General features: G+C 52.1%; 14 protein-coding genes across 14 annotated transcripts; 7 read left to right on the plus strand and 7 right to left on the minus strand.

Moving 5' to 3' along the window:
* Positions 1–366: 366 nt before the first annotated feature.
* On the minus strand, positions 367–2,345 carry COCCADRAFT_110584 (uncharacterized protein; the record flags this gene model as incomplete). The annotated part of the gene is made up of 2 exons (XM_007719620.1): positions 367–1,589; positions 1,688–2,345. 2 exons carry the CDS (start codon positions 2,343–2,345, stop codon positions 367–369), a joined length of 1,881 nt encoding a protein of 626 aa, XP_007717810.1.
* A 260-nt stretch (positions 2,346–2,605) lies between these two features.
* On the plus strand, positions 2,606–2,761 carry COCCADRAFT_110583 (uncharacterized protein; the record flags this gene model as incomplete). The annotated part of the gene is made up of 1 exon (XM_007719621.1): positions 2,606–2,761. A coding segment is annotated over one exon (156 nt), but the record flags the coding sequence as incomplete, so codon positions are not given.
* Positions 2,762–3,352: 591 nt separating this feature from the next.
* On the plus strand, positions 3,353–3,874 carry COCCADRAFT_41504 (uncharacterized protein; the record flags this gene model as incomplete). The annotated part of the gene is made up of 3 exons (XM_007719622.1): positions 3,353–3,569; positions 3,627–3,698; positions 3,747–3,874. The coding sequence occupies 3 exons, from the start codon at positions 3,353–3,355 to the stop codon at positions 3,872–3,874; spliced, it is 417 nt and encodes a 138-aa protein (XP_007717812.1).
* A 983-nt stretch (positions 3,875–4,857) lies between these two features.
* COCCADRAFT_41505 (uncharacterized protein) lies at positions 4,858–5,814 on the plus strand (the record flags this gene model as incomplete). The annotated part of the gene is made up of 1 exon (XM_007719623.1): positions 4,858–5,814. The coding sequence occupies one exon, from the start codon at positions 4,858–4,860 to the stop codon at positions 5,812–5,814; it is 957 nt and encodes a 318-aa protein (XP_007717813.1).
* Positions 5,815–5,892: 78 nt separating this feature from the next.
* On the minus strand, positions 5,893–7,713 carry COCCADRAFT_41506 (uncharacterized protein; the record flags this gene model as incomplete). The annotated part of the gene is made up of 2 exons (XM_007719624.1): positions 5,893–7,058; positions 7,668–7,713. 2 exons carry the CDS (start codon positions 7,711–7,713, stop codon positions 5,893–5,895), a joined length of 1,212 nt encoding a protein of 403 aa, XP_007717814.1.
* Positions 7,714–7,749: 36 nt separating this feature from the next.
* On the plus strand, positions 7,750–8,251 carry COCCADRAFT_110578 (uncharacterized protein; the record flags this gene model as incomplete). Its single annotated transcript, XM_007719625.1, has 2 exons — positions 7,750–7,947; positions 8,021–8,251. The coding sequence occupies 2 exons, from the start codon at positions 7,750–7,752 to the stop codon at positions 8,249–8,251; spliced, it is 429 nt and encodes a 142-aa protein (XP_007717815.1).
* Positions 8,252–8,521: 270 nt separating this feature from the next.
* On the minus strand, positions 8,522–8,827 carry COCCADRAFT_9644 (uncharacterized protein; the record flags this gene model as incomplete). Its single annotated transcript, XM_007719626.1, has 2 exons — positions 8,522–8,721; positions 8,770–8,827. The coding sequence occupies 2 exons, from the start codon at positions 8,825–8,827 to the stop codon at positions 8,522–8,524; spliced, it is 258 nt and encodes an 85-aa protein (XP_007717816.1).
* Positions 8,828–9,947: 1,120 nt separating this feature from the next.
* On the minus strand, positions 9,948–11,075 carry COCCADRAFT_41509 (uncharacterized protein; the record flags this gene model as incomplete). The annotated part of the gene is made up of 3 exons (XM_007719627.1): positions 9,948–10,424; positions 10,472–10,651; positions 10,713–11,075. The coding sequence occupies 3 exons, from the start codon at positions 11,073–11,075 to the stop codon at positions 9,948–9,950; spliced, it is 1,020 nt and encodes a 339-aa protein (XP_007717817.1).
* A 1,529-nt stretch (positions 11,076–12,604) lies between these two features.
* On the plus strand, positions 12,605–12,766 carry COCCADRAFT_110589 (uncharacterized protein; the record flags this gene model as incomplete). The annotated part of the gene is made up of 1 exon (XM_007719628.1): positions 12,605–12,766. The coding sequence occupies one exon, from the start codon at positions 12,605–12,607 to the stop codon at positions 12,764–12,766; it is 162 nt and encodes a 53-aa protein (XP_007717818.1).
* Positions 12,767–13,380: 614 nt separating this feature from the next.
* On the plus strand, positions 13,381–13,896 carry COCCADRAFT_110577 (uncharacterized protein; the record flags this gene model as incomplete). The annotated part of the gene is made up of 1 exon (XM_007719629.1): positions 13,381–13,896. The coding sequence occupies one exon, from the start codon at positions 13,381–13,383 to the stop codon at positions 13,894–13,896; it is 516 nt and encodes a 171-aa protein (XP_007717819.1).
* A 1,504-nt stretch (positions 13,897–15,400) lies between these two features.
* Positions 15,401–16,555, plus strand: COCCADRAFT_30750 (uncharacterized protein; the record flags this gene model as incomplete). Its single annotated transcript, XM_007719630.1, has 1 exon — positions 15,401–16,555. One exon carries the CDS (start codon positions 15,401–15,403, stop codon positions 16,553–16,555), a length of 1,155 nt encoding a protein of 384 aa, XP_007717820.1.
* A 426-nt stretch (positions 16,556–16,981) lies between these two features.
* Positions 16,982–18,583, minus strand: COCCADRAFT_110579 (uncharacterized protein; the record flags this gene model as incomplete). The annotated part of the gene is made up of 2 exons (XM_007719631.1): positions 16,982–17,858; positions 17,910–18,583. 2 exons carry the CDS (start codon positions 18,581–18,583, stop codon positions 16,982–16,984), a joined length of 1,551 nt encoding a protein of 516 aa, XP_007717821.1.
* Positions 18,584–18,808: 225 nt separating this feature from the next.
* Positions 18,809–18,973, minus strand: COCCADRAFT_110585 (uncharacterized protein; the record flags this gene model as incomplete). Its single annotated transcript, XM_007719632.1, has 1 exon — positions 18,809–18,973. One exon carries the CDS (start codon positions 18,971–18,973, stop codon positions 18,809–18,811), a length of 165 nt encoding a protein of 54 aa, XP_007717822.1.
* A 328-nt stretch (positions 18,974–19,301) lies between these two features.
* On the minus strand, positions 19,302–20,520 carry COCCADRAFT_110588 (uncharacterized protein; the record flags this gene model as incomplete). Its single annotated transcript, XM_007719633.1, has 3 exons — positions 19,302–19,922; positions 19,972–20,407; positions 20,471–20,520. 3 exons carry the CDS (start codon positions 20,518–20,520, stop codon positions 19,302–19,304), a joined length of 1,107 nt encoding a protein of 368 aa, XP_007717823.1.
* Between the last annotated feature and the right edge of the window lie 495 nt (positions 20,521–21,015).

Genomic DNA, 21,015 nt, shown 5'->3' on the forward strand with positions numbered 1-21,015 from the left:
GGGCGCGACCGATTCGCTTGGGCAACCGATTCGCTTGTGAACCACGTTAAACATTTTCAAATTGTTTTTTCTAGTACGGGGAGACATGATTTCCCAACACATCTTCTAGACTAAGGAAGATATGCGCATATACAAAACAATGGCCTTGGAAAATCTCCCTGACAAAAGAATGCTTAATTTGAAAAAAAGAAGTAAGTTGGTATCACAAACAAATGTACAAGAAATGAAAGTCAGGAACCACTTCCGAAAACAATTGGTACCTGATGTTTCCCGATCTCATCGCTAGAACCCTGAAGCTCGTAGCTGGAAAAGCAAAGAACAACATTGTCTGGTCCAGGACGTGAGAATCGGTGGATCAATATGGGCCTAAGCAACCATAGCTTGGTTGGCGTAATCTGTGGTCTTGCCGTCTGATGCGGGGAGCCTTGCGTTTGCATGCGCAAGGCTTGATTGCGCGGCCTCCTTGAGTTGGGCTTCAACATTTCTCTCGTGCTCGCGCGTAGGCGGAGTGTTGCGAGAGGCAGAGGACTGCGCGTCATGCGGTGCGTCGTGTGGCTGCGTGGGCTGCGTAGCCTGTTCAGAGTGCTGGTGGTGAGATGGTTGATGTTGTGGAGTGTGTTGGCCATTGCTGTGTGAGACGTGTGATGGCGTAAGACCATGGTGCGACGGACTCAACATAACTGACGGGCTTGCTGTACTTGCGCGATCACCGGCCTCGTGATCACTTGTTTCACTCTGACCATTGCTAGCGGTTCCAGTGGGATAGGTATAGCCGCCACGCAACTCGCCCTCGCGAACTTCTCTCCATGAGCATTTTGCATGTTTCTTTGTACAGCCCATGCACGCTGTCAGATTTTTCAAGCAGTCCATATGTAATCTTCGACAACGGTCACAGGGCGGGACAATGCGCTCACCCTTGGCAAGACTCTCCATTCTGTGCACCATTTCAACCTTGAAAGGACCTCCGTCATCTTTTTCCGGTTGTTGGCTGGCGCGTTGGCTGGAGGCCGGGAGGAGGCTAGAAGGCGTGTTTGGTATTGGGACGGGTGAGTTCATCATGTTGTGTAGCTCAGATTCATTGAGAGGATGTGAAGGCCTTGCAATTGGCTGTTGCGCGCCAGAAGGAGGAGTTTCGGCCGGCTTTTGCAGGGCCCTAGATGGGATTGACGAGGGTGGAGAGGGGTGGGATCCTGAATGACTGCCTATCGATGGTCTTCTCACTTCAACATTGCTGCTGGGAGGCTGCGATGACACACGCCGGTCATTCACAGTATGGAATTTGGATAGCAGTTCGTGGCGTGTAGATGACGAAGAACCATGGCCACGACTGTGGCTATGCCCATGGCCGTTGGATTCGTGGTGCTGACGCGCATTGACGGCTACAAAGCCGCTGCTGCTGGGCGACGGGTGCGAAGGTTGGTTGTGACCTGGGCCTGCGACGCTCGAGTTGCTACCGTTCATAAGGGCGACGTTTGAAGGACTCGTAGGGCGGGGGATTTGAGGCGTTGGAGTCGCAGTAGCTCTGCGGTCCAGGATTGCCTGTTTGCGGCCTTTGAGGCGGTGGTTGAGCTGCCTTGTGCGAGCAGCAACTGGGAGCATTGGTTAGAACAGTCAAAAACGATTGCGAATTGTGTATTTGCTCAAGGTCGAGGACGCCTGGAGTGACAAAGGAAAGGGGTCGACTCACCTTGATCGGCCAAAGAGCATATTTGGCTGAGGTTCTTTTCCAGAATCTCCATGGTACCTAGCTCCTTCTCCTCGTCTTCGATGATGGGCTGTGGGGGGATCATCTTTTGGGGAATGCCAGATGAAATCAAGACGAAGTCTTCTTCTGAGATCTGGACCCGACATTGCTTGGTGTAGAACTGGCAGACCCTCACGCCCTCGCTCATCTGGTCGAGCTGAAACTGCTCGGGCTTGTTGCGCGCAAACTCAACCACGTCGAGCCAGGACACGGTGGTGCCATCCTTGCCATGGCTCTTGAGGACTCTGGGGGGACCGTCGAAGAGGCGCTCGAAGCGCTTGATGAGAATGGGACCCAGAGGGCGAGCGCCTAGGTTGCAGGCCATGCTCTCGTGGCGGTCGAGGACGCCCTGGTAGTCGCTGAGCAGCGAGAGGATGTTTGGCAGCGTGTCATCGTTGGTGATGAGGGGCAGGTCGTTCTCATTGTGCCTGGCAAGGTAGTTGATCTGCAAATGGTTGTGCTTGGCGGTTTTGGGCAGTGGCGCAGGCGCCAGGTGCATCTCGTGCGAGGGACTGCGTTTGCGCTTGAGGTCGCTGGGCATGTGCGAGGCATGGTGCTGGGGCGGGTGGGCAGACATGGGACGGTCGTCGTTGTTGGCCATGGCTGCTAAGCCTTTGGGGGGAGGGAAGATGGGCTAGGGATGCTGACGAGGTTTGCTGCTCTGGTGGGCGGAATGAGCAAAGGGCAGCTTTCAAAGGCGGCGGAGCGGCGGACGCTAGCGAGCAGCCAACTCAGCTGGGCACGGCGCGAGAGGGCTAGGCGAGTTGCACGGGAGAGCGGAGGCCGCAGGCTACCGAAGCAGAGACATGTCACGCAGAGGGGCACAGCGCGAGGGGAGAGGAGTGCCGGAGGGTGGAGGGTGGAGGAGGAGGAGGAAACAGCAGTGGAGAGCGTGGGCGAGGGAGGGAGATGAACGGCTCGTCGGTGGCTGAAGGCGCCCGAGTGGCTGCACGGGAAGAAGCAGAGAGAGGGGTGGGCGGTGGGCGGCGCACCGGAAATAAGGACGAGCTTTTTTAACAGAGCGGAGTTCCTTGCCAATCAGAGCAGGCGAGTAGGGCACTCTGGCATGGCCTGGCCCTGGCGCGGCCCTGTGATAAGAGGCGCATCGTTGGCGATTCAGGTGATGCCGACTGCCCGGCGGCCTCGCACAGCTCCAACGGCCATGAGACGGCCTGAAACTGAGCCATTAACGCTGCTGAAGACTCGAGCGCCGGCAAAAGAGTGCGTGGCCATACTATATCGTCCTATGAGAGGGCGTGCCAGCAGCCAGAAGGCCTAGTCCGGCGGCATTGGTCTGTCCCGAGACGCGACGAAAATACCGCAGGGCCCACGCGTCGCCTGCGACTGCGACTGCGACATGGCACCGGCGGCGGAGTCGTCTGCACTGTGGATGCGAGGGGCGGAGATTACCTCCGCCTGCCCCGGTCTGGTATCACGTGACATGGCGGGACAGCCACACTCAGCCACGCCCCCTGCCACACGTAACCCCCCAGCAACCCAGCACCCCTCTGCACAGACCACCTTCTTTTGCTGCCAGCTCCCGCCCGCACGTCACTACAAGCCCTTCCATATCGCCTAGACTCGTCACTCTCTCCCAACCCCAATACAATGTCTGAGCGAGGCGCTTTTCGCGGCCGAGGCGGTGGCAGAGGAGGCGACCGCGGTGGAAGGGGCGGCGGTCGTGGAGGAGGTGGAGGAGGTGGAGGCGGCGGAGGAGGAGCTCACGCTGGCGGCCAGACGGAGCGCCCCAAGAAGGAAAACATTCTCGACTTGAGCAAGTACATGGACAAGCAAATTACTGTCAAATTCAGTGGAGGCCGAGAAGGTAAGGAGGGCAATTTGGTCCTTTTGCAAGCACCAGTGGGGGCTAACTTCCCCGCAGTCATTGGCACATTAAAAGGCTACGACCAGCTTATGAACCTTGTCCTCGACGAGGTCAAAGAGGCTCTTACAGGTATGCGAGAGATTAACATACACACCCTGGCATCGCTAACCACCGCAGACGAGGATGGCAACATCCGATACCGCAAACTCGGCCTCATCGTCGCACGCGGTACCCTGCTCGTCGTCATCTCCCCCGTGGACGGAAGCGAAGAAATCGCCAACCCTTTCTTGCAGGAAGAAGAGTGATTGCCGACCATTACCAGCGGCAAGGATAGCAGGCTCACGTGTGCGCTGTGAGCAGCAAACAGAGAGCAGCCAGTGGCGTCGATCAAGCCAACGGCGTCGACCAGGGGCGTTAAAAATAGGGCTGGAAACCCAATACGATACCCACGAGGGACATGCGTGACGAATGCAAGGACAAGATGCGGCTTCTAAGCTGTGGATCGATGACAAGTTAGACGGTGACATGCCCACGACGGGCATGCTTGCCCGTTGCATCCCTACCATTGAACGTTGTGAATCAAAAATATAAAATCACCGATACTCCACTTACTAGTGATGAGGTCTTTCAAAACCACTAAATTCGTCATGGACTGTGCGCAGCACTACCAATTGACCATGCATTCGCCTGTGTAGTTACATGTTATGTTTCTTGCATGATTACATCCCTAGTTGCTCTTTCTTACGCTGGCCCCTTTCGCTTGCATACACGCCTACCCCTCCCCTGTCGTATTCAAGGCTAATCGGGAACATGTGGCTGAACCAGTCGTGCCATGACTCTGCTGGTTCGCCGTGTAGTATGTACATTAAAAGCAATGGTTCGCGCAGGCGGAAATAGCAATGTGGCTGTGCTGTCTAGTTACGACGTAGCTGGCACCGACCCCATCTGCGGCGCTTCCTCCCCGTTTCACATGGCCTTTGGGCACGTATGCGCCAGGCACCAGGCACCAACATATTGACACAAACATAAGCTCAGCTCACACCTGCCGTCGCTCGTTTCATCTCGTCCCCCTTTGCACATGCCCAAATTCTTGTTCCTCGCGATCTCGGCTAACAAAATATTGCCTGCTGCCCTGTGACGCTTCGTCTACCCACTTTCGATCCCTTTGGCCACTTGCTTACTACCAGATGCCAGCCTGGTATTCACCATGACAGCATTAGCAACTTTGGCATCACCATGGCCAGCATGGACAGCCGTAGCATCTACCATGTCTGCTGCAGGCCTCAGAATGGAAACATGGTTCATCACACTGACGGCGATACTCTTGCCCCTGGTCGTCTTCGTAATCACCATCCACCACCGCCAGACGCAACAACGAGAACAAAAGCCGTTTCCCTTTCTAGAGTTACCCCAAGAGTTACGGGACATGGTCTACGAATACTTTCTCGATGACCCCGTATACCCCGCGCCACCACGCCCATCATTTCACACACCTTCCGTAGTATCGTGGATGAACCCGAGCCGCTGGACCTTATCAACACCATCACGCCCCCGCCAACGCAACAACAAATGCATCTTCCTCACCAACAAGCAAATCCACGCAGAATACATGGACATGCTATGTAAACGCCGCACCTTCCACTTTTCTGTCTCCCCAGAAACCTACAAATCTCTCCCTGCCACTCCTCTGCCCCCTCCTCCCCCCACCACTACCGTCTCAACACCAGAACCCACAGACGTCTGGAACATCTCCCCAGCCACCCTCTCCAAAATCCGCCACTGCTCCCTCAGCCTCATCACCACGTCCGCTATGCTCGGCGTCACAGACCCACGCTCCATGACCTCATCGTCTTGGTCTCTCGGCCGCCGCATGCGCCAACAGCTCAAACACATGTCATCCATCCAGACCTTCACGCTCGACGCAAAAGCCCTCGGAGACCCCCTCTGGAATCCCCTGTGGATCTGGTACCACGCCTCGCAGTCGCTCAAGCTGCTTGGCACAGACATGTCGGATACGGTGCCCCGGGGCCCTCAGCTGAGTCGTATCACCTTTTCGCTGGATACGTGGTCGCCCGGTGAGAATTATCTCGAGAGGCAGCCCGAAGGCTGGACGTGGTATTGTGCAAGGGGGCATGCGGTTACCACTGATTTCGGGCACGACATGACGGTCAGGGAGTTTTGTGCAAAACTGTACAAGGAGTGTAGCGTTTGTTGGTCGGTTGCGGAGGAGGAGGATTTCTTGTAGTACAGCTTCCTTCTTTCTACGTATCTTACTATTACCTATTTCGAGTAACAACACAGCGACGATTTTCCTTTTCTTTTTCTATTTCTCATCTTTTTTGCGTGCTATCCAGAACGAAGGACGATATGTACTCTGTAGCATACTCCGCGTGTTTGTAATATACCCTGTTTGAATCGTATCCGTCTCCTGCCTCTCTATACTAAAGCCAAAGTACTGCACCAGCGCAATCACTTCGTCGTTGGTAAGTTCGAATGACCCCGGGTCCCCTATTCCCGCATCGCCTTCTATCCTACTCGCTTCGCCTTCGTCCCCTTCGCCATGATCTCTGCGAGGTGGCGGCGGGTGCCACAGCAAAGGACCGAGATTCACCCATATCCCGCCTGGCTTCAGGCAGTTCGCCACAGCCTCAATATATCGGATGAGATTCGGGGCAGTATCGATAAAGAAGACAGTCGTAACTACATCGAATACACCTGCATAGTCCGATCGACCATATACGACACAAAAGTCGCCCATGGACATGCTCATGCGGTCCGAAGCCGGCACTCGCGACGCCTGTTCCTTCCCGAGTACCGTTGCCGGATGCACATCCGGTATCTCGACCGTGCGCAGCTGATCCGCCCGCGAGACGTGGTTGGAGCTGCCAAGTGCCCAGGGCGCAATGGAAAACTGATGTGCATGTTTTGTCTCGTTGAGCACGAGCGCGCTGGCCATGAGCATGTGGTACGAGATTTCGTTGCCCTCGACGCTGAATCCCGCGCGGCAAATGTCGAAGACGAGACGCCCGAGGCCCACGCCTGGGACTAGGACTCTGAAGTCACCGCGATCAGGTTCAGAAACTGGATCCTCGGCGGTTTTGGCGCGCAAAGTAAATTCCTCCTGCAGAGCCGATAGAACAGGGTCAAAACAAGCTTTCCTTTCCTCCTGGCCCGGCTCACTCCATTCGCGGTAGAATTGGTTGACACAACTCCGTGCCTTTTCCACGTCGTTTTGGCCCGCTTTGTTGCCCCGGCCATCTGCTATGAGCGCGTCTAGCACGATATCGAAGACCTTGAACTCGTCGCGCGCATACTTCTCGGGAACAATGGAAGCAACCCATTCGCTATCCAGAGTGGGTGCCAGGAATGACTTGAATCCCGCGGCAAATATGGCTTCAGCTAGGTTGGCGTTCTGGTCGATTAGATCGTCTACAGCAGAGAAGGTAGCAAGGAGGGAGAAGGGGGGCTGTGAGAGGAGGGTCCAGTGGGCTGAGGGGAGTGAGTAGAAGGCTTGGCGCCGTGTGTGAGTAGCATTGTAGTGCGCGTGGCGGCGGTAGGAGCTGGATTACATGTGTTAGTCGAACTGTGCAAGTCGAGCCAAAAACGATATGTACCGGAATGAGTCTAGAACCGAGATGATGAGTTTCTGTTCTTCGGGATCAGATGTGGGATCGTAAGTATCGTGCAAATCCTCCTCTTCCATTTTTTTCGTTATAGTCTATAACTTTGATTATTGGTAGATATTTGACGTATGACGTATCAGGATATTTCTTTCCGGAATGAATGGTAGCCACACCCTGTTGTAGTCTATATACGTTTCAAGTGCTGTATAGATAAGTGACTTTCGCAGAGAGCTTCTATCTCTATCTTTTTGTTACCCCACGTGCAGCCGTATTCTCCACACTCGCAAATTGTAGGCCTTGACACGTTGAAGCGATGAGATCCGGGATATTGAAATTTATTATGATCTCATTATCAGCGGAGGAAATTTGTCACACAGAGGATATCTGAGAAGTCGCCGGTTCGCTCGGGAGAATCTCTTGTTGGAGGGTGTGTGACGCCACCAGGTACGTACTAGTAACAGTGCTACTACCCCACCTGCCACTTTCCCACCCGCCACTTTCCCACCCACATACAAAGCCATAGCACGTCTCTGCAACCTCACTTTCTACGGCGCGCCATGGCTACCTCAAACTCCCAGATTGGCGCGTCGCATGCGCCCATACAAGTGTCTTTTCCTTTGCCCAAGGCACCTGCCACAAATATCCACCTGCAACTCACAAACAATGGTCCCAATCTCGTCGTCTTCCTCACCACTTCGACAGCTGAATCGGCGTCTTCTGCTCCCATGGGCTCCCTTATATACGCCATGCCCAATGTGCGTCTTCAATACCTTGTCATACACGTACTCATGTGCTTGCTACGCGCAAATGCTAAATCGTCATACACAGAAAGTCACACCTGCCGAGACACTGAGCACGCCCCTCTTCACCCACGGTTCGACGCTAGACTTCACAACACGGTTATCCAAGGTTCTTGCGCGTAAGATAGGGAAGCCTGTCTACGTAGGAAATTCATCAAGTTTTGCGAGTGCAGGCATGGGCGGGACAGTCGAAGAAGAGATGGAGGGGTTTAAGAGGGTGGTGGAAGTTGTCATAGGGCTGCTAAAGGAGAAGAAATAGAGCATCGAAAACTGGAAACGCAAGAATATTGTAAAACATCTATCAGGGTGGTCTGTGAGTGGGTGGCAATCGTAATCTCACCAATGGATGCCGCTAACAGCGCTCAAGGTCAAATAACATGCACGGTCAAGGCTGAAGACGCGAGGCGTAAAGCGTTATTGTCATTGACGGTGCTAAAACACTCATATTTACCGACTCGGCTCAATGCCTTCCCTCCTCATCGATCCTCCCATAGGCATCAAGCCCTCGTATTGCATAGTCCTGAGCGGCTTACAACTGTCCGAGCCTCTCCTCAGCGCTCTGCTTAGCTTCGTCGGAAACGTTAGGGTTCTTCAGAGTAGCCTTGAGGCCGCCAGCGACATTGTTGGGGTTCTTGTCCTGGTCGCTGGTGGACTTAGAGGTGATTTCACCGCCGTTCTCGAGATCCTGGAGGACTTCCTTGGAGTGCTGCTTGGCTTCCTCCGAGGTGTCTGGCACGAGTCAGTGAGAGTATGAGAGAGAAATGAAGGGAAACCAACTGGGGTTGTTGATGTTGGCCTTGTGGCCTCCAATGACGTTTCCGGGGTTGGCAGACATGCTGATGGTTGTTGGTGGTGAAGTTTGAAAGGTGGTGTTGGTTGGATGTTTGTTATGAAGATGGATGAGTTGCTAAGTTGATGGTGAGAGCAAAGACGAAGGATTCAGGTCTTCTTATACCCGTCCAGAAGACTGATGTTCACCATGCCTTTGTTCTCGCAACGTCGTCATCGTCACCATCGCGCGATCTGCTACATGGCCTGGATACTCCTACGTCAACGATCGGATTGCTACACATCAAACAATGAGATCTCAGATGCACATCTTCACCGTACGGCCCGAGGAGTCTAGAGTCAGGTACACAATGCGATGAGACTAGCCCCTTGCATTTTATGAAGACATCATGACCCCCAGATGATCGTCCCGACAACCCAGGGACACAAGCCCCATCAACGTACTGCAACCAATGTCGTGCGACTGAGCGACTAGCACGCACATGGCGCATATAGGGAAGTTTCAGATACCCATCCACTGATGCATAGGCAAGCCGGAATCCCATCTTGTCCCTGACCCAGTCGCCCAGCCGTCTCCCCCTTAGCGGGACCCGCTTTGCGGCGTACGATCTAAGATCTCAGATCTCAGATCTCGCATGCAACTGTAGATGGCCGTACTGGCGGTGGCGGGAAAAGACAAAGCTACCTCTTTGCTACCTCAAAGAAAGGGTGTATCGCAAACTTTGGCAAGCCTCAGTCGTTGCAATCACAATCAAAGAGCAATGGCAAAGGTGATGTCATTGGCGTGTGTGTAATATGCACGTGATTTGGCGTTTACGCGCAACGCGATGACGGTGCTAGCTATGCACGTTGTACGCATGCAAGTACACGCGGATGTATGGACATAGAGTACTTGCCATACAATTGTGGTTTCAACGCTCTTCTTCACCGCTACAAATGCCACCATCTCCGATCACAGTATTCTTACCGGCTTGTCAATGGACTACTAGAGGCCACACAAAAGACACATTGCTTTTTTATTCCCGCCGTCATCATAGTCGTCATGCTACCCGCTTGGGCCATGCTGACGCCTTACACACCGACTTCATGTAGGACCTGCACAAGTAGAGTATGCCACTGACGTCTAGGCACACGTGATAATGAAGGTATGATTATTTCACCATTTGCTACTCTTGGGGATCGATGACGAGCTTCCCCTTGACTTTGCCGTCAAACACATCTTGGCTCGAGTGCTGCAACGCTGACAGTCCACCTTGGACCTTGGTAAATCTTACTGGCTCTACGAGACCTCCTGAAAGCACTCTGGGTAAGTATTCTTGGTACCACCAGTCACGCCATTCCGAGTACTCCTCTTTCTGCGCCGCTTGCGAGAAAGCCGTGTATATGAGGTTGACATTCGCAGGCAGCTCAACGGCACCAGGTAGAACACTGGCGAAACTGCCTCCTGTGGGCTCAAGAAGCGATGCCAGTGCGCTTTGGGAGGCTGCATCACCGCTTGCAGTGAAGAGGTACTTGTACGGTCCCAGACTGCGTAGCTTGGCGACTGCATCAGTGTCTTTGTAGTTGACCACCTCGCTGGCTCCTAGCTTCGTCTGGCGCTCAACATCCCGCGGCGATGCTGTGACGACTACTGTATACCCGGCCTTGAACTAGTCAGTCTGACGTTCAAGTCGTGGAATCGACAGCTTACTTGTTTCGCAAATTGGACTGCATATGAACCAACCGCACCTCCAGCACCCCAGATCAGCACCTTTTCTTCTTTTGCTCCACTACCGGGCTTTCCCATTCCAAGGAAGACGTGCAAGGCAGCGACCGCTGTTTGCAACGGAAAATCGACCAACACGGCTTGTTCGAAAGCGACATGGCCAATCTGCTTACATATCAGCCAAGTGACCAATGTTGCGAACTTTAGCCTTGAACAGCACACATACCTTTGCTACGGTTTTGGCATCGCATGCGACCAGCTGCTGCCAGGTACCCGTCCTTCGGTTGTTGCTGGCATCAACATATGCTTTGGTGTCAAAGACTACCCTATCACCCACGGCCAGTCCTTGTACGTGTTCGCCTACCGCTTCGATGATGCCCGCGCCGCTGGTACCAAGAATCGCGGGGTATGCGAGGTGTGCGGCTGGGCCGTAACCTGCAATCAGCATCTTGGCATCGAGAGGCTGAAGCGCGACGGCATGGTTTCGGATTAGGATTTCGCCTAGACCGGCATGTAGGGTGTCTGCATCTGTTATTTCTAGAGGCTTGCCGGGGCTGCTGAGGAGGGCGGCACAATGGGTATTGGCCATGTTTGTAAATAATCTTTATTTAATGAGATAATGTAGTTGTATATCTATTCGAGCATCTAAGCTGCTCAGAGACAAGTAGTAGTAGTAGTAGTAATAGTAGTAGTTTACCTCTAGTCCAGGTCTCCTACGCCATCTTTATGTATGTACTGCTGGCGCTCGACCTTCCCATTTCTCCAGCGTGCGACAAGCGCTTTTTCCAGTGCTGCTAATGTAAGTATTTGCAATGTCTTTGCAATGCACTTGCAACGACTGACTATCGCGCTCCTGTTGTGGCTTTTGCTAAGGCACGAGTGATGAGATAATCGGTTGGGCGTCTTTAGTAAGCCAAAGCGTGTAAGGAATGGGAATGACGCGCTGCACTTGATTGCTTGACAACGTTGTGTCAGCATGCTTTTGGCCGGCAAAGTGCATTAATTACCCCTTTTTCTGGCGGTCCCAAGCTAATTAAGGGCTGTTGTGGTGGATGCCCGGACCCGATGGACCCATCTGCGTCTCGGCAAGGTACCCTAGATTCCTTGGGCGGTATCGTTCCTCATCTGAATCAAGCCATTACCATGGAGAAATCATGGGTTTCTCACAATGGGCATCGTGCTATGCGCTGTTCTCACTGGCCAAGGCCCACCGCGCCTAGTGGAAATCCCAAGCATACGTAGCTTGTGTACGCTTCTCGCCCAACCCGCGAGGTGACTGTTGACCGCCAGATGCATAGTCGCAGCTCTTGGAGGCTTATTGCAACCCGGTGTGCGGAATGCGAAGCATGACTTCCTTGACATCAGATTGCGCCGCCAGGCTCCGGTTTGGGCAAACTTCTAGAAGAACAGGTGGTTGGCGGGAGGGTTATCCCTGGTCTCTCGCTCCTCACTAATCCGCAAGCGAGTGCAACACGACTGCTGACAAAACACCCGCCTGCATCATCATCACCAGGCGTCTGGGTGCATCTCACAAGTTGTGCACATGGGCTTGCAAGCGGCAGAGATGACTTCATGGCAGACAGATCGGGAGGAAAAGTCCCGCATGACGGCGTGCAGCTGGCTGGACGGCGGAATTTTGACGCGAGCTGAGTAACCCCCCCTGGCCCGGCAACTACCTAGTACACCTCGTGTTAAGACAGCTAATATTAGCGACCCTTTAACCACCTAACTGTCTTATTCGCCCGTGCGTTCGACTCGAGCCTTGGGCCGGTACGAAATCATAATGGAACGGCTCTCGGCGGACCAATCGACTGTCAATTGCGCCCAAAAATTACTCTGGCTTATCCAGATACCTGGATCGGCCATACCGACCACGGGTAGCGTTCACCACACGGCACGCGCGCCACACCTGCCATGACAGAGTTGCACAATAACCTTTTAGTCGTCTTTGCTCTGCGCGCCTAGTCTTGAACGAGCGACCCGCTGTCTCTGGCTATTTGGCATGCTTATCACAGGGACGACAAAGCAGACTTCCGTCAAGAACCGCCGAATGCGAGAAGACACCAGAATGGAACTTCGCCATGTATATGTATCGGTTTCGTGTTGGGCTGTGAAGCGATGATCAAACACTCCAGCCGTTCAACCGGTTGTCCATATCTGTATCCCATATCCCACATCCGTCACCATCCAGCCACAGCCAGACTTGGACCGGCATACTCTGCTACTTGGCCTGCAACTCTGACGGCATACACCAAGTCTCGTGCGTGCGGCTCGAAATAAGCATCTGACACACCAGCAGCCCTACAGCATCCCGCTGCACTTTGCCGACCGTGCATTCCGAATACTTGGAGAAGAGAGTGGTCCCGACGCCACACTTCTAAAAAAGGCATCCGCACACGCTCCTACCCCATCCACCGGCTCCGCTACCAGTGTCACTCTTTCCAGCACTACGGGTCCCGGCTCACGACCCAAGACCAAAATTGGCTGTTACATAGTCCAATAGTATTCAACCTTGCTGCTCGGACAAACGGACGCTTGGGCCTCACAAGACGTGCGGTGGACGACTTGCTCGAGTGATGTGATATTCGGCCGGCTTAGGACATCTTCTCTATTCAGGCTTCACTCTCTGTTACCGATTCTTAGTGATCTTGAAACCGGACTTCAATGCGATCGAGATTGGGGGCTCGTGTCGTCGTCGACGAGGATATAAGGACTGGATTACTTTCAACTCAAGATATCATCATCACCCAACACAACAACTACATTCAACCATCACCACACTCTTACGCTTACGACCTCCCAAACAACTGCAAGCAGTCTGTCAAAACATTACGCACTCTTCGAACCACCTCCTCGACTAGGACAACCATCAACCACTTGCGACTTTCCATTATATGAGTGATAGCCCCTCCGAGACTCCAAGCGCATCAAACTCCACGAAGCCTACCAATACCAACGACACATCTCGAACCAGCCCTCTCGCAGGCTCTTCTACCCGTCAAGACTTTACGGAAACTCCTCAATCTACCGCTGAACAAACCGTCTCCACGCCAGTGATTGTTATCACTAATCCACATACACCTTCACCCGAGTCTACTCCTCGACCAAACCGCTCCATACTTGTGCGTCACCAATCAACAGGTACTTTAACTTCTTCGCAATCTCCCGGTCAACAAGGCTCCTCCAGACCTTCTGACCGTCTACAACGATCGCATTCTCAACCCATCGAAGCAGCTAGCAACAACACTACAAATACAATGTCTTCTTCCGCCTCTTCTCCATCTGGCACCTCTACTGCTGGCAGTAACTCTGGATCTGGCCAGGGCTACCAACTCCCTTATGCTCCCTTCCCGTACCCAATGCCTGCCCAACCCCGAGGAGGCCAGCAGCAAGGAGGCCAGGGAAAATAAAGCGCTTCACATGAATTTCCTTTCGTAGTTGCATTACTCGGGTTGCATTTGGGATTTATTTTCCCATTCTCATGATCCGGCAGACATGAGCGGTTCACGGCGCAATTCCTCTTTCCACTCCACCAACAGCATATGTCCGTTCAATTTCTGGGAATTTCTTTCCACTTCGTTCTTTGTACGCATTCAGCCCATTGTATCTCCCATCACTTGGAACCAGCATTTCTCCACTTCTTCTCGAATCTTTTCTTGCATCTTTTCCAACCGTCAATATCTCACGATAGCACTGTTTCCGTCCCGGCCTCTACTTCCTGCATTCCCGGTGTTTTTTGTCCACTTTTTTGAGTTCTTACTTCCACGTCATCACGATCTTTTGGCTTAGCATGATGCGCGGGATATCATCAATTTCTTGTTTGGGTTTAGACTTTGCATAGCTGGCGTTTGGTCATTTTTCGAGTCCGTGTTCAATATCTTGTTTTCATGCCATGTGTCCTGCACAATCAGGCCACTAGCCTGTTGTTTTTAGTGTACTAGCTACATCTAACATGGGTAGAGCCTGATGTAACGGTCGTATAGCAAGACTAGCCACTCTTTTCTCGCATGTCAATATTAAGAAAATTTCCGCACATTTCCATTACTACATCGCTACGTGTTTGAGGATGTTGGTGTTTGCTTTGCGGTTGAGCCAATCAAGCCAGGTGTATACTGGATAGTTTTGTAAGTCATGAAAAATGTACCAGATGTACCCTAGCCTTTTCTCGACACCATGGTCTATTTTTAGCACCATGCGCTCGTATTCCAAGGGGAATGCTCCGCGCAGGCTCCATACAGGGGCGCTAGCAGCCACCAATACTTGAAAATCGATGTGGCTATTGCCTTTATAGGCTGGAGAGTGATACTTGGGTTTGATCTGCCAATACCATGCCGAGGGGACACTATTCCTGATGGTGAAGGTCAAAGTCTCGTGCCAATTGCTTGCCCGTCACGTGCAAGGGCTGATCTGCCATGAAGCGATCCGATGAGAATGCAACGTTACTGCACGTTCCCCGCGCAAAGCATTCGGTGCATTTGTGCTTTGACCAGACGGCATTACCGTCGATGTCGTTGTCGTCAACCTGTGACGGTGATGGTTCAATGTTGATGTTGCAGTCGATCGGCGCAGAGGAGACGAGAACTCCGACCGTCTGACTAAGCGACAGCCGTTGAACATCGTCATCCGCGCCAACTTTCCTCACACGGCCCACGCGACAACGCGACACTACCGTCTCGCGCAAATCCCCCTGTATCGCTACTAGCCTTCTTGAACCACGCTTTTTTTAAAGCCTCTCACCCGGCTTATCCGTTGATCGACCTACCGATAAGGCCTCTGCAGACCAGTTGACGACTCGCTGCCTGCCTCCCTGACCTCGTAATCCCCCGTACTACCGTCGTATCGGGCATCGAAAGATCGCACCGTCGCCTGTCTCTCCATCCGGCATCACGCCTGCATCACATCATCACAGCCGTCATGGCACCTTCACGGTCCCGCGCCTCACTGCTCTCTCTCCTCGCTGCTACATCGCTCCTCCCCCAGACGGCATGGGCCTTCGAGTGCGATAACATCGTCGCTGATGGCGCACACTTCAATTTCAAAGAGCTAGGTGGGCCCCATACGGTACACTGGGAAGAATCGGACCTGGAAAAGGAGCTTAAGTTCAAGTACAACTTCACCCTTGACATCTGCAATGCCCTCAAATGGCACAAGGGTGGCTCACTCGATACCGAGTGCCACCACGGCGCAAGGGTATGCGCCATTAGGGAAATGGTTGATCTCAGCAAGGAGAACAGTACAAGCATCACGCCCATCGATATCGCAGGTTCCTACCCAATGCAGAATGGCCGAACAATCGACGCCAAGTTTGAGAATCTAGGTCATTCAAAGAGCAACTCTGATGCGCGCGAGGGTGTCCGAGCGACTCTGAACGGCGGCCGATTCCCATTTGATGACAAAAAGGAAGGCATGAATCAGCGCGCCATTATTGAGTTTGTGTGTGATAAGGAGAGGTCCGGATCCGAGGGCAACGAGGTGGACAACAGCCCGCATGAGGATGGCGACAAGGATGACAAGGACGGCGATAAGAAGGATGATAAGAAGGACGACGACAAAAAGGATGATAAGAAGGATGACAAGAAAGAAGGCAAACTCAAGGCAAGAGAGGAAAATAGCAAGGGCAAATGCGAAGATAGCGACGCCAGTCTTCGCTTTTGTGGGTATGAGGTGGAGCCTGACACCAAGGACAAGAAGGTCCGCACACTGCGCTTGGAGTGGCGGACCAAATACGCCTGCGCAGATGCGCCTGAGCCCGACAACGGTTCCCACTGGGGCTTCTTTGGCTGGTTCTTCATCATGTATGTGCACCCTTCACTCTTCTCTCCTCTTCTACACCCATCTCAAGTTCAAGAAACTAATCACATATCGAAAAATAGCCTCTTCCTCGCAATCGCCGCATACCTCATCTTCGGCTCCTGGCTGAACTACAACCGCTACGGTGCTCGTGGCTGGGACGCGCTACCCCATGGTGATGCGATCCGCGACATCCCTTACGTTGCAAAAGATTTCGCGAGAAAGGTGATGGATACGGTACAGGGCAGTGGCAGTAGAGGTGGTTACGCTGCTGTGTAAAAACTCACTTTTTCTTCAATCTGTTTTTATTTCCATCACCATCACAAACATACACATGCATTCGCATCTACTATAGATTGATGTTTGAGCGGGTAAGATCACCTGGGGCTGTGTGCTGTTTGTGCAGAAGGAAGGGGGTGGGTTGTGAAGGGGTAGAGCAAGGATGAAGTGAAGTACATTTGCATTCCATGGCGTGTTTGTAGGGTCCTGTGCAGAGATAGTTACATATTTTTTTCTTCAGGCTTTCACATGGAATCAAGCTGTAGTCGTTATCTTGAAGACTACTTTATTAGTGCGTTTGTTGGAACTCATCATTTCGATTTGATACAAAACCAGACTTGACGATGATATCTAAGCTGATCATTGCTTTAAAGGATATAAAACTGCCCAGTGGTATATTAGCGATAGTTGCAAAGCTATCGTTATCTAATTTTCATAACCCGCCTGGTTCATGAACGGGCTCCTCGCACGTATACTCCTCCCATATCTTAGCAAAACCAACGGAATGCAACTCAGCGCCAGGGCCACAAAGCCCAATAAACTGCTAGCCCACTGGAAACCGAGTGCACGATACAAATCCTGCGTTGCCAGTGGCAAGAACGCTGCCATCGTGTTCTCGAGAAAAGCAATGCCGGCAATTGCACTGGCTGCATACTTTGCATAGGCATCGACGACATACGACGTCACTGCGGCTGTACTGCAAAACATGCCGAAGCCCACAAAAGCAAGTGATATGCCAGGGACAATCCACGGTATGGAGGAATAAGATGTCCAGGCAAAATAGAAGAGACCTCCGCTTAAGCCAATGAAGGACGCGGGAATACTCAGGTAGAGGCGAGCTTCCGGTATCGGTTTGCCCGGGTTTTCTGTATTTTGTCTGCCAGATGCGAAATAGATTCGGTCTTGCACCAGCGATGCGAAAAGCCCTATGAGTTCCCCAATGACGACCGCACTCTGGACTAGGCCTGTTCCAAAGAAGGTCCAGCCATAGAGTTCAGAGAAGACTTGGACGATAGACTGCGTGAACATGAAGGCGGTTCCTATGCAGAATGCGCTCCACAGGCCGAACGACAGCACTACGCCTTCCGTACAGAGCATACGTGAGGGTCGAACGAGCGTCTCTTTGAGAATGTCGCGGAAACTCGTCTGTTGCTTTTCGGCTACAGTGTAGACTTGCTTTCCCGTGCTCGCGCGTATATGACGGGCGCGCCGCGTGAGAATAACATCTGATCGGACTTCTGCAAGTAGCAAGAACAACACAGGTATCAAGGAGGCGTAAAGGATGATTTGGCCCAGGAAGATCCTACCGAACTCGTCAGTGTCTACTACCGCACTAGCATAGCCATCATCTTACCATCGCCAAGTCGTATACCTCACCACCAAACTTCCAAACACAGGCCCCATATTCAACCCCGCCAGCAACGTAAATATATACAACGACGTACAGAAACTATGCACTCGCCCCGGTCTCCAAACATCGCTTACAATCCCCGACGTGATATTCGCCAGCACGCCCGCACACGACCCCGTGATAATCCTCGTAATGATCAACGTAGCAAAATTACGCGCCAGCGCTTGCGGAACGATAAAGACGATCATAACAGCATAGATGATCATGTAACTCCATCTCACGCCGAAATTCTCCATCAGAGGGAGACCTATCAGAGGCGCTGCTGCGCCGCCGAGGTTCCAGCTTAGCACCGGCCAGTACGAGTGCGGAAATGCTTCGTCGCTGATGGCGAAGCTGGTGTTTATTTGCGGTGCGACAGATGTGAGCATTGTGCCCGAGACTTGGACGAGGAAGGTCATGCTGCATGTGAGGAGGGTTGTGCGCCATTTTTTGCTCCGACGGAAGTTGAAGGGGTTAGAGGGGTCGGAGGGGGAGGCCCAGGTGAGGTAGTTTGGGGGTGAGTCTGCGTCGGCTTCTTTGGTTGGGTCGAATGGAGGTGTTGGAGATGGTTGTTTTTCGCGTGTATCATGGGAGGAGATGCTGGATGAGGAGCGTGAGGGAGTTGGTGAGGATTGCATTGTGGATGTGAAATTAGTTATGATGACTGGAATAGTCTCAAGTATTATGGTTTCTTCTCCCCCAGTCGGCAGAGATGCTGGACGGCCACAAGACGTAGTAGGTCTTAGATAAAGCGGCAATTACTACCACTGAAGATTGATGGAGTGCCAGTGGTTCGACAGACTAGAGTATAACAAGACCCTAGGATAAACAAGCTTTCTGATGCCGAGAGATGTCTTAGTGTATCAATAGTTTAAAAAGCGGTCCAGGATGTATAGCTTGTATGTAATAGTCGAGAACAGGTGGTGAAATCTCGGAGGCGCAAGGACGCCAATCTGGTTTTTGCCATCATGAGAAGCGGATGATTCATGCTTTGAATTGCAGTGCAAACTGACTTGGTTGTGTGACATCATACCTGATGAGGCGCTTGACTGGAAAAAATGAGCGATGGGATGGTAACTATAACGTAAGAAAAAGCTTGTAAGCGGGCAAATAGAAGGCTTGGCAGGTGTTAACAGCAATTGTTACCGGGTTGGCTAGAACGATTGTGGATCTGACGTAACCTATGTATGTTATACTGGAGAGAGTAAAAGTTCGTAGCTAAGCGACTAGTAGAACTATTCCACGATGATTTTGTGTTGATGGGAAGTCCGACTAAGTTGAAGGGGCGTTCGCTGTGCGCCACAGCCGAGGTGCATTGCTTCCCGCGCTAGCGCTGACCAGAGATATCAATGAGTCTTAAACATAGTTCTCACGCGTTCCCTTGTCCGCGCTGCGATAGATGGCTTCAATCATCTTATGCCTTACGAGCGCTTCCTCCCAGGTTGTGACACTGTATCCATTCTCCGTCCCAATGCCGGCCCATGCGTCCCAGGCTTTCCCCACACTAAAGGAAAAGTCACCTGCCTTTTCGACTTCAACTTCCTTGAGCTCTCCCTCGCCGACTGCGAGTTTGACAGTTGGTTGGAACATTTGAACATGGCCGCTGATGCACCCTTCGAGAACCAAAGTACCCTCCGAACCGATGATTTCCCAGTAGAAGTTATGTCCAGAGCGGGATACGCCTGAGGCATATGTCACGGCGACATTGCCACCGCCATTGGTGAGCGACGCCGTAATGCTGACAAAATCATGCGCTGTCTTTTTGCGCTTTTCAACCGGCTTGCCATTCCCATCAACAAGATCGATATCGGGGTAGTTGTTGGACAGGGTAGCGACAATGCCCTGTAGCTCACTGCCCAAAACATAGCACAGTGCGTCAACAGCGTGACCAAAAGGTATAGTCAATATATTAGCCCCTGCTTCAATTGGTAGCGCATACAATAGGTTTTCTGGGATTGCATCTGAAAACATGTTGCCCTCATAGATTGTTAGGAATGAGTACTGCTTAAGGATTGGGTGCACTTACATGGCCGAACATAGTCGTTCCGAGGATCTTTCCCAACTTTCCTGAGCCAACAATATCCTTCGCCTTGATGATAGATGGGCTTTGACGCGCTTGTAGTCCGACCAAGGTCTTTACTCCCTTCTTATTCGCTAAATGCACTAGCTCTTCAGCTTCCGTAGCGTTCCGAGCAAGTGGCCATTCGGAAAATACATCTTTGCCTGCTTCGAGTGCTGGCCGGATGAGATCGTAATGCTGAGGTACATTGACGCTGACAGCTACAATATCGACATTTGGATCTTGAGCAATCGAAGCCGGACTATCATGTGTCGAGACGCTGTCCAGAGAGTACTTCTTGGCTGCTACTTCAGCAGAGGATTGCGAACTGTTTTGAAGGGCCGTAATCTTGTATTTCGAGGTCTTTTGAAAGTAAGGAAGGTGGGATTGAGATGCCCAGGAGCTATATATCATGTTAGCCGTTTCACGCGTCGGATCTTTCGATATTTCAATGCTTAGCACAAACCCTTTTGCTGAAAGACCAATCAGCCCGACACGCTTGTGTGAGTCTGACATGATGCCTGTAATGATCGAGATGTGTTTCGGGATGTACGAAGTGTACAGGAATTGAATTTTAAGTCCAGGCATCTTTCGTGTTCTATACCCAATCTACCTCGGCCTTCTCGATAGCAAATTCCCCGCTTTGCCCCACGTAGTGTTGCGTGATTGTATACTACATACGTACCAAGGGCGTTTACGACGTCACTAACCAAGTAAATCAGTAGTTTCCGCCAGAATTCGTCCGCTCAATACATCCCATATTTACTTGATGATATTGCGCCGTGTGCGACTATAGGGATGTTAACGTTCGAAATCCGCTTTTTCTCTTGCATGAAATTGTCGACTCGCAATCCTGCTGTCGCGCACATCGCCATACGCCGTGAGACCTCCAACGGCTGATTGCAATCATACCTCTAGTAAATAAATACGAGTTTCGTAAAAACCAGCGTGCTATTTGTCTTATTAGTTTTATTCATTGGTAGAAACTATCTTATCACATCCAGATTGTGC

This window comes from Bipolaris zeicola, assembly GCF_000523435.1.
Source record: "Bipolaris zeicola 26-R-13 unplaced genomic scaffold scaffold_331, whole genome shotgun sequence".
Lineage (NCBI taxonomy): Eukaryota > Fungi > Ascomycota > Dothideomycetes > Pleosporales > Pleosporaceae > Bipolaris > Bipolaris zeicola.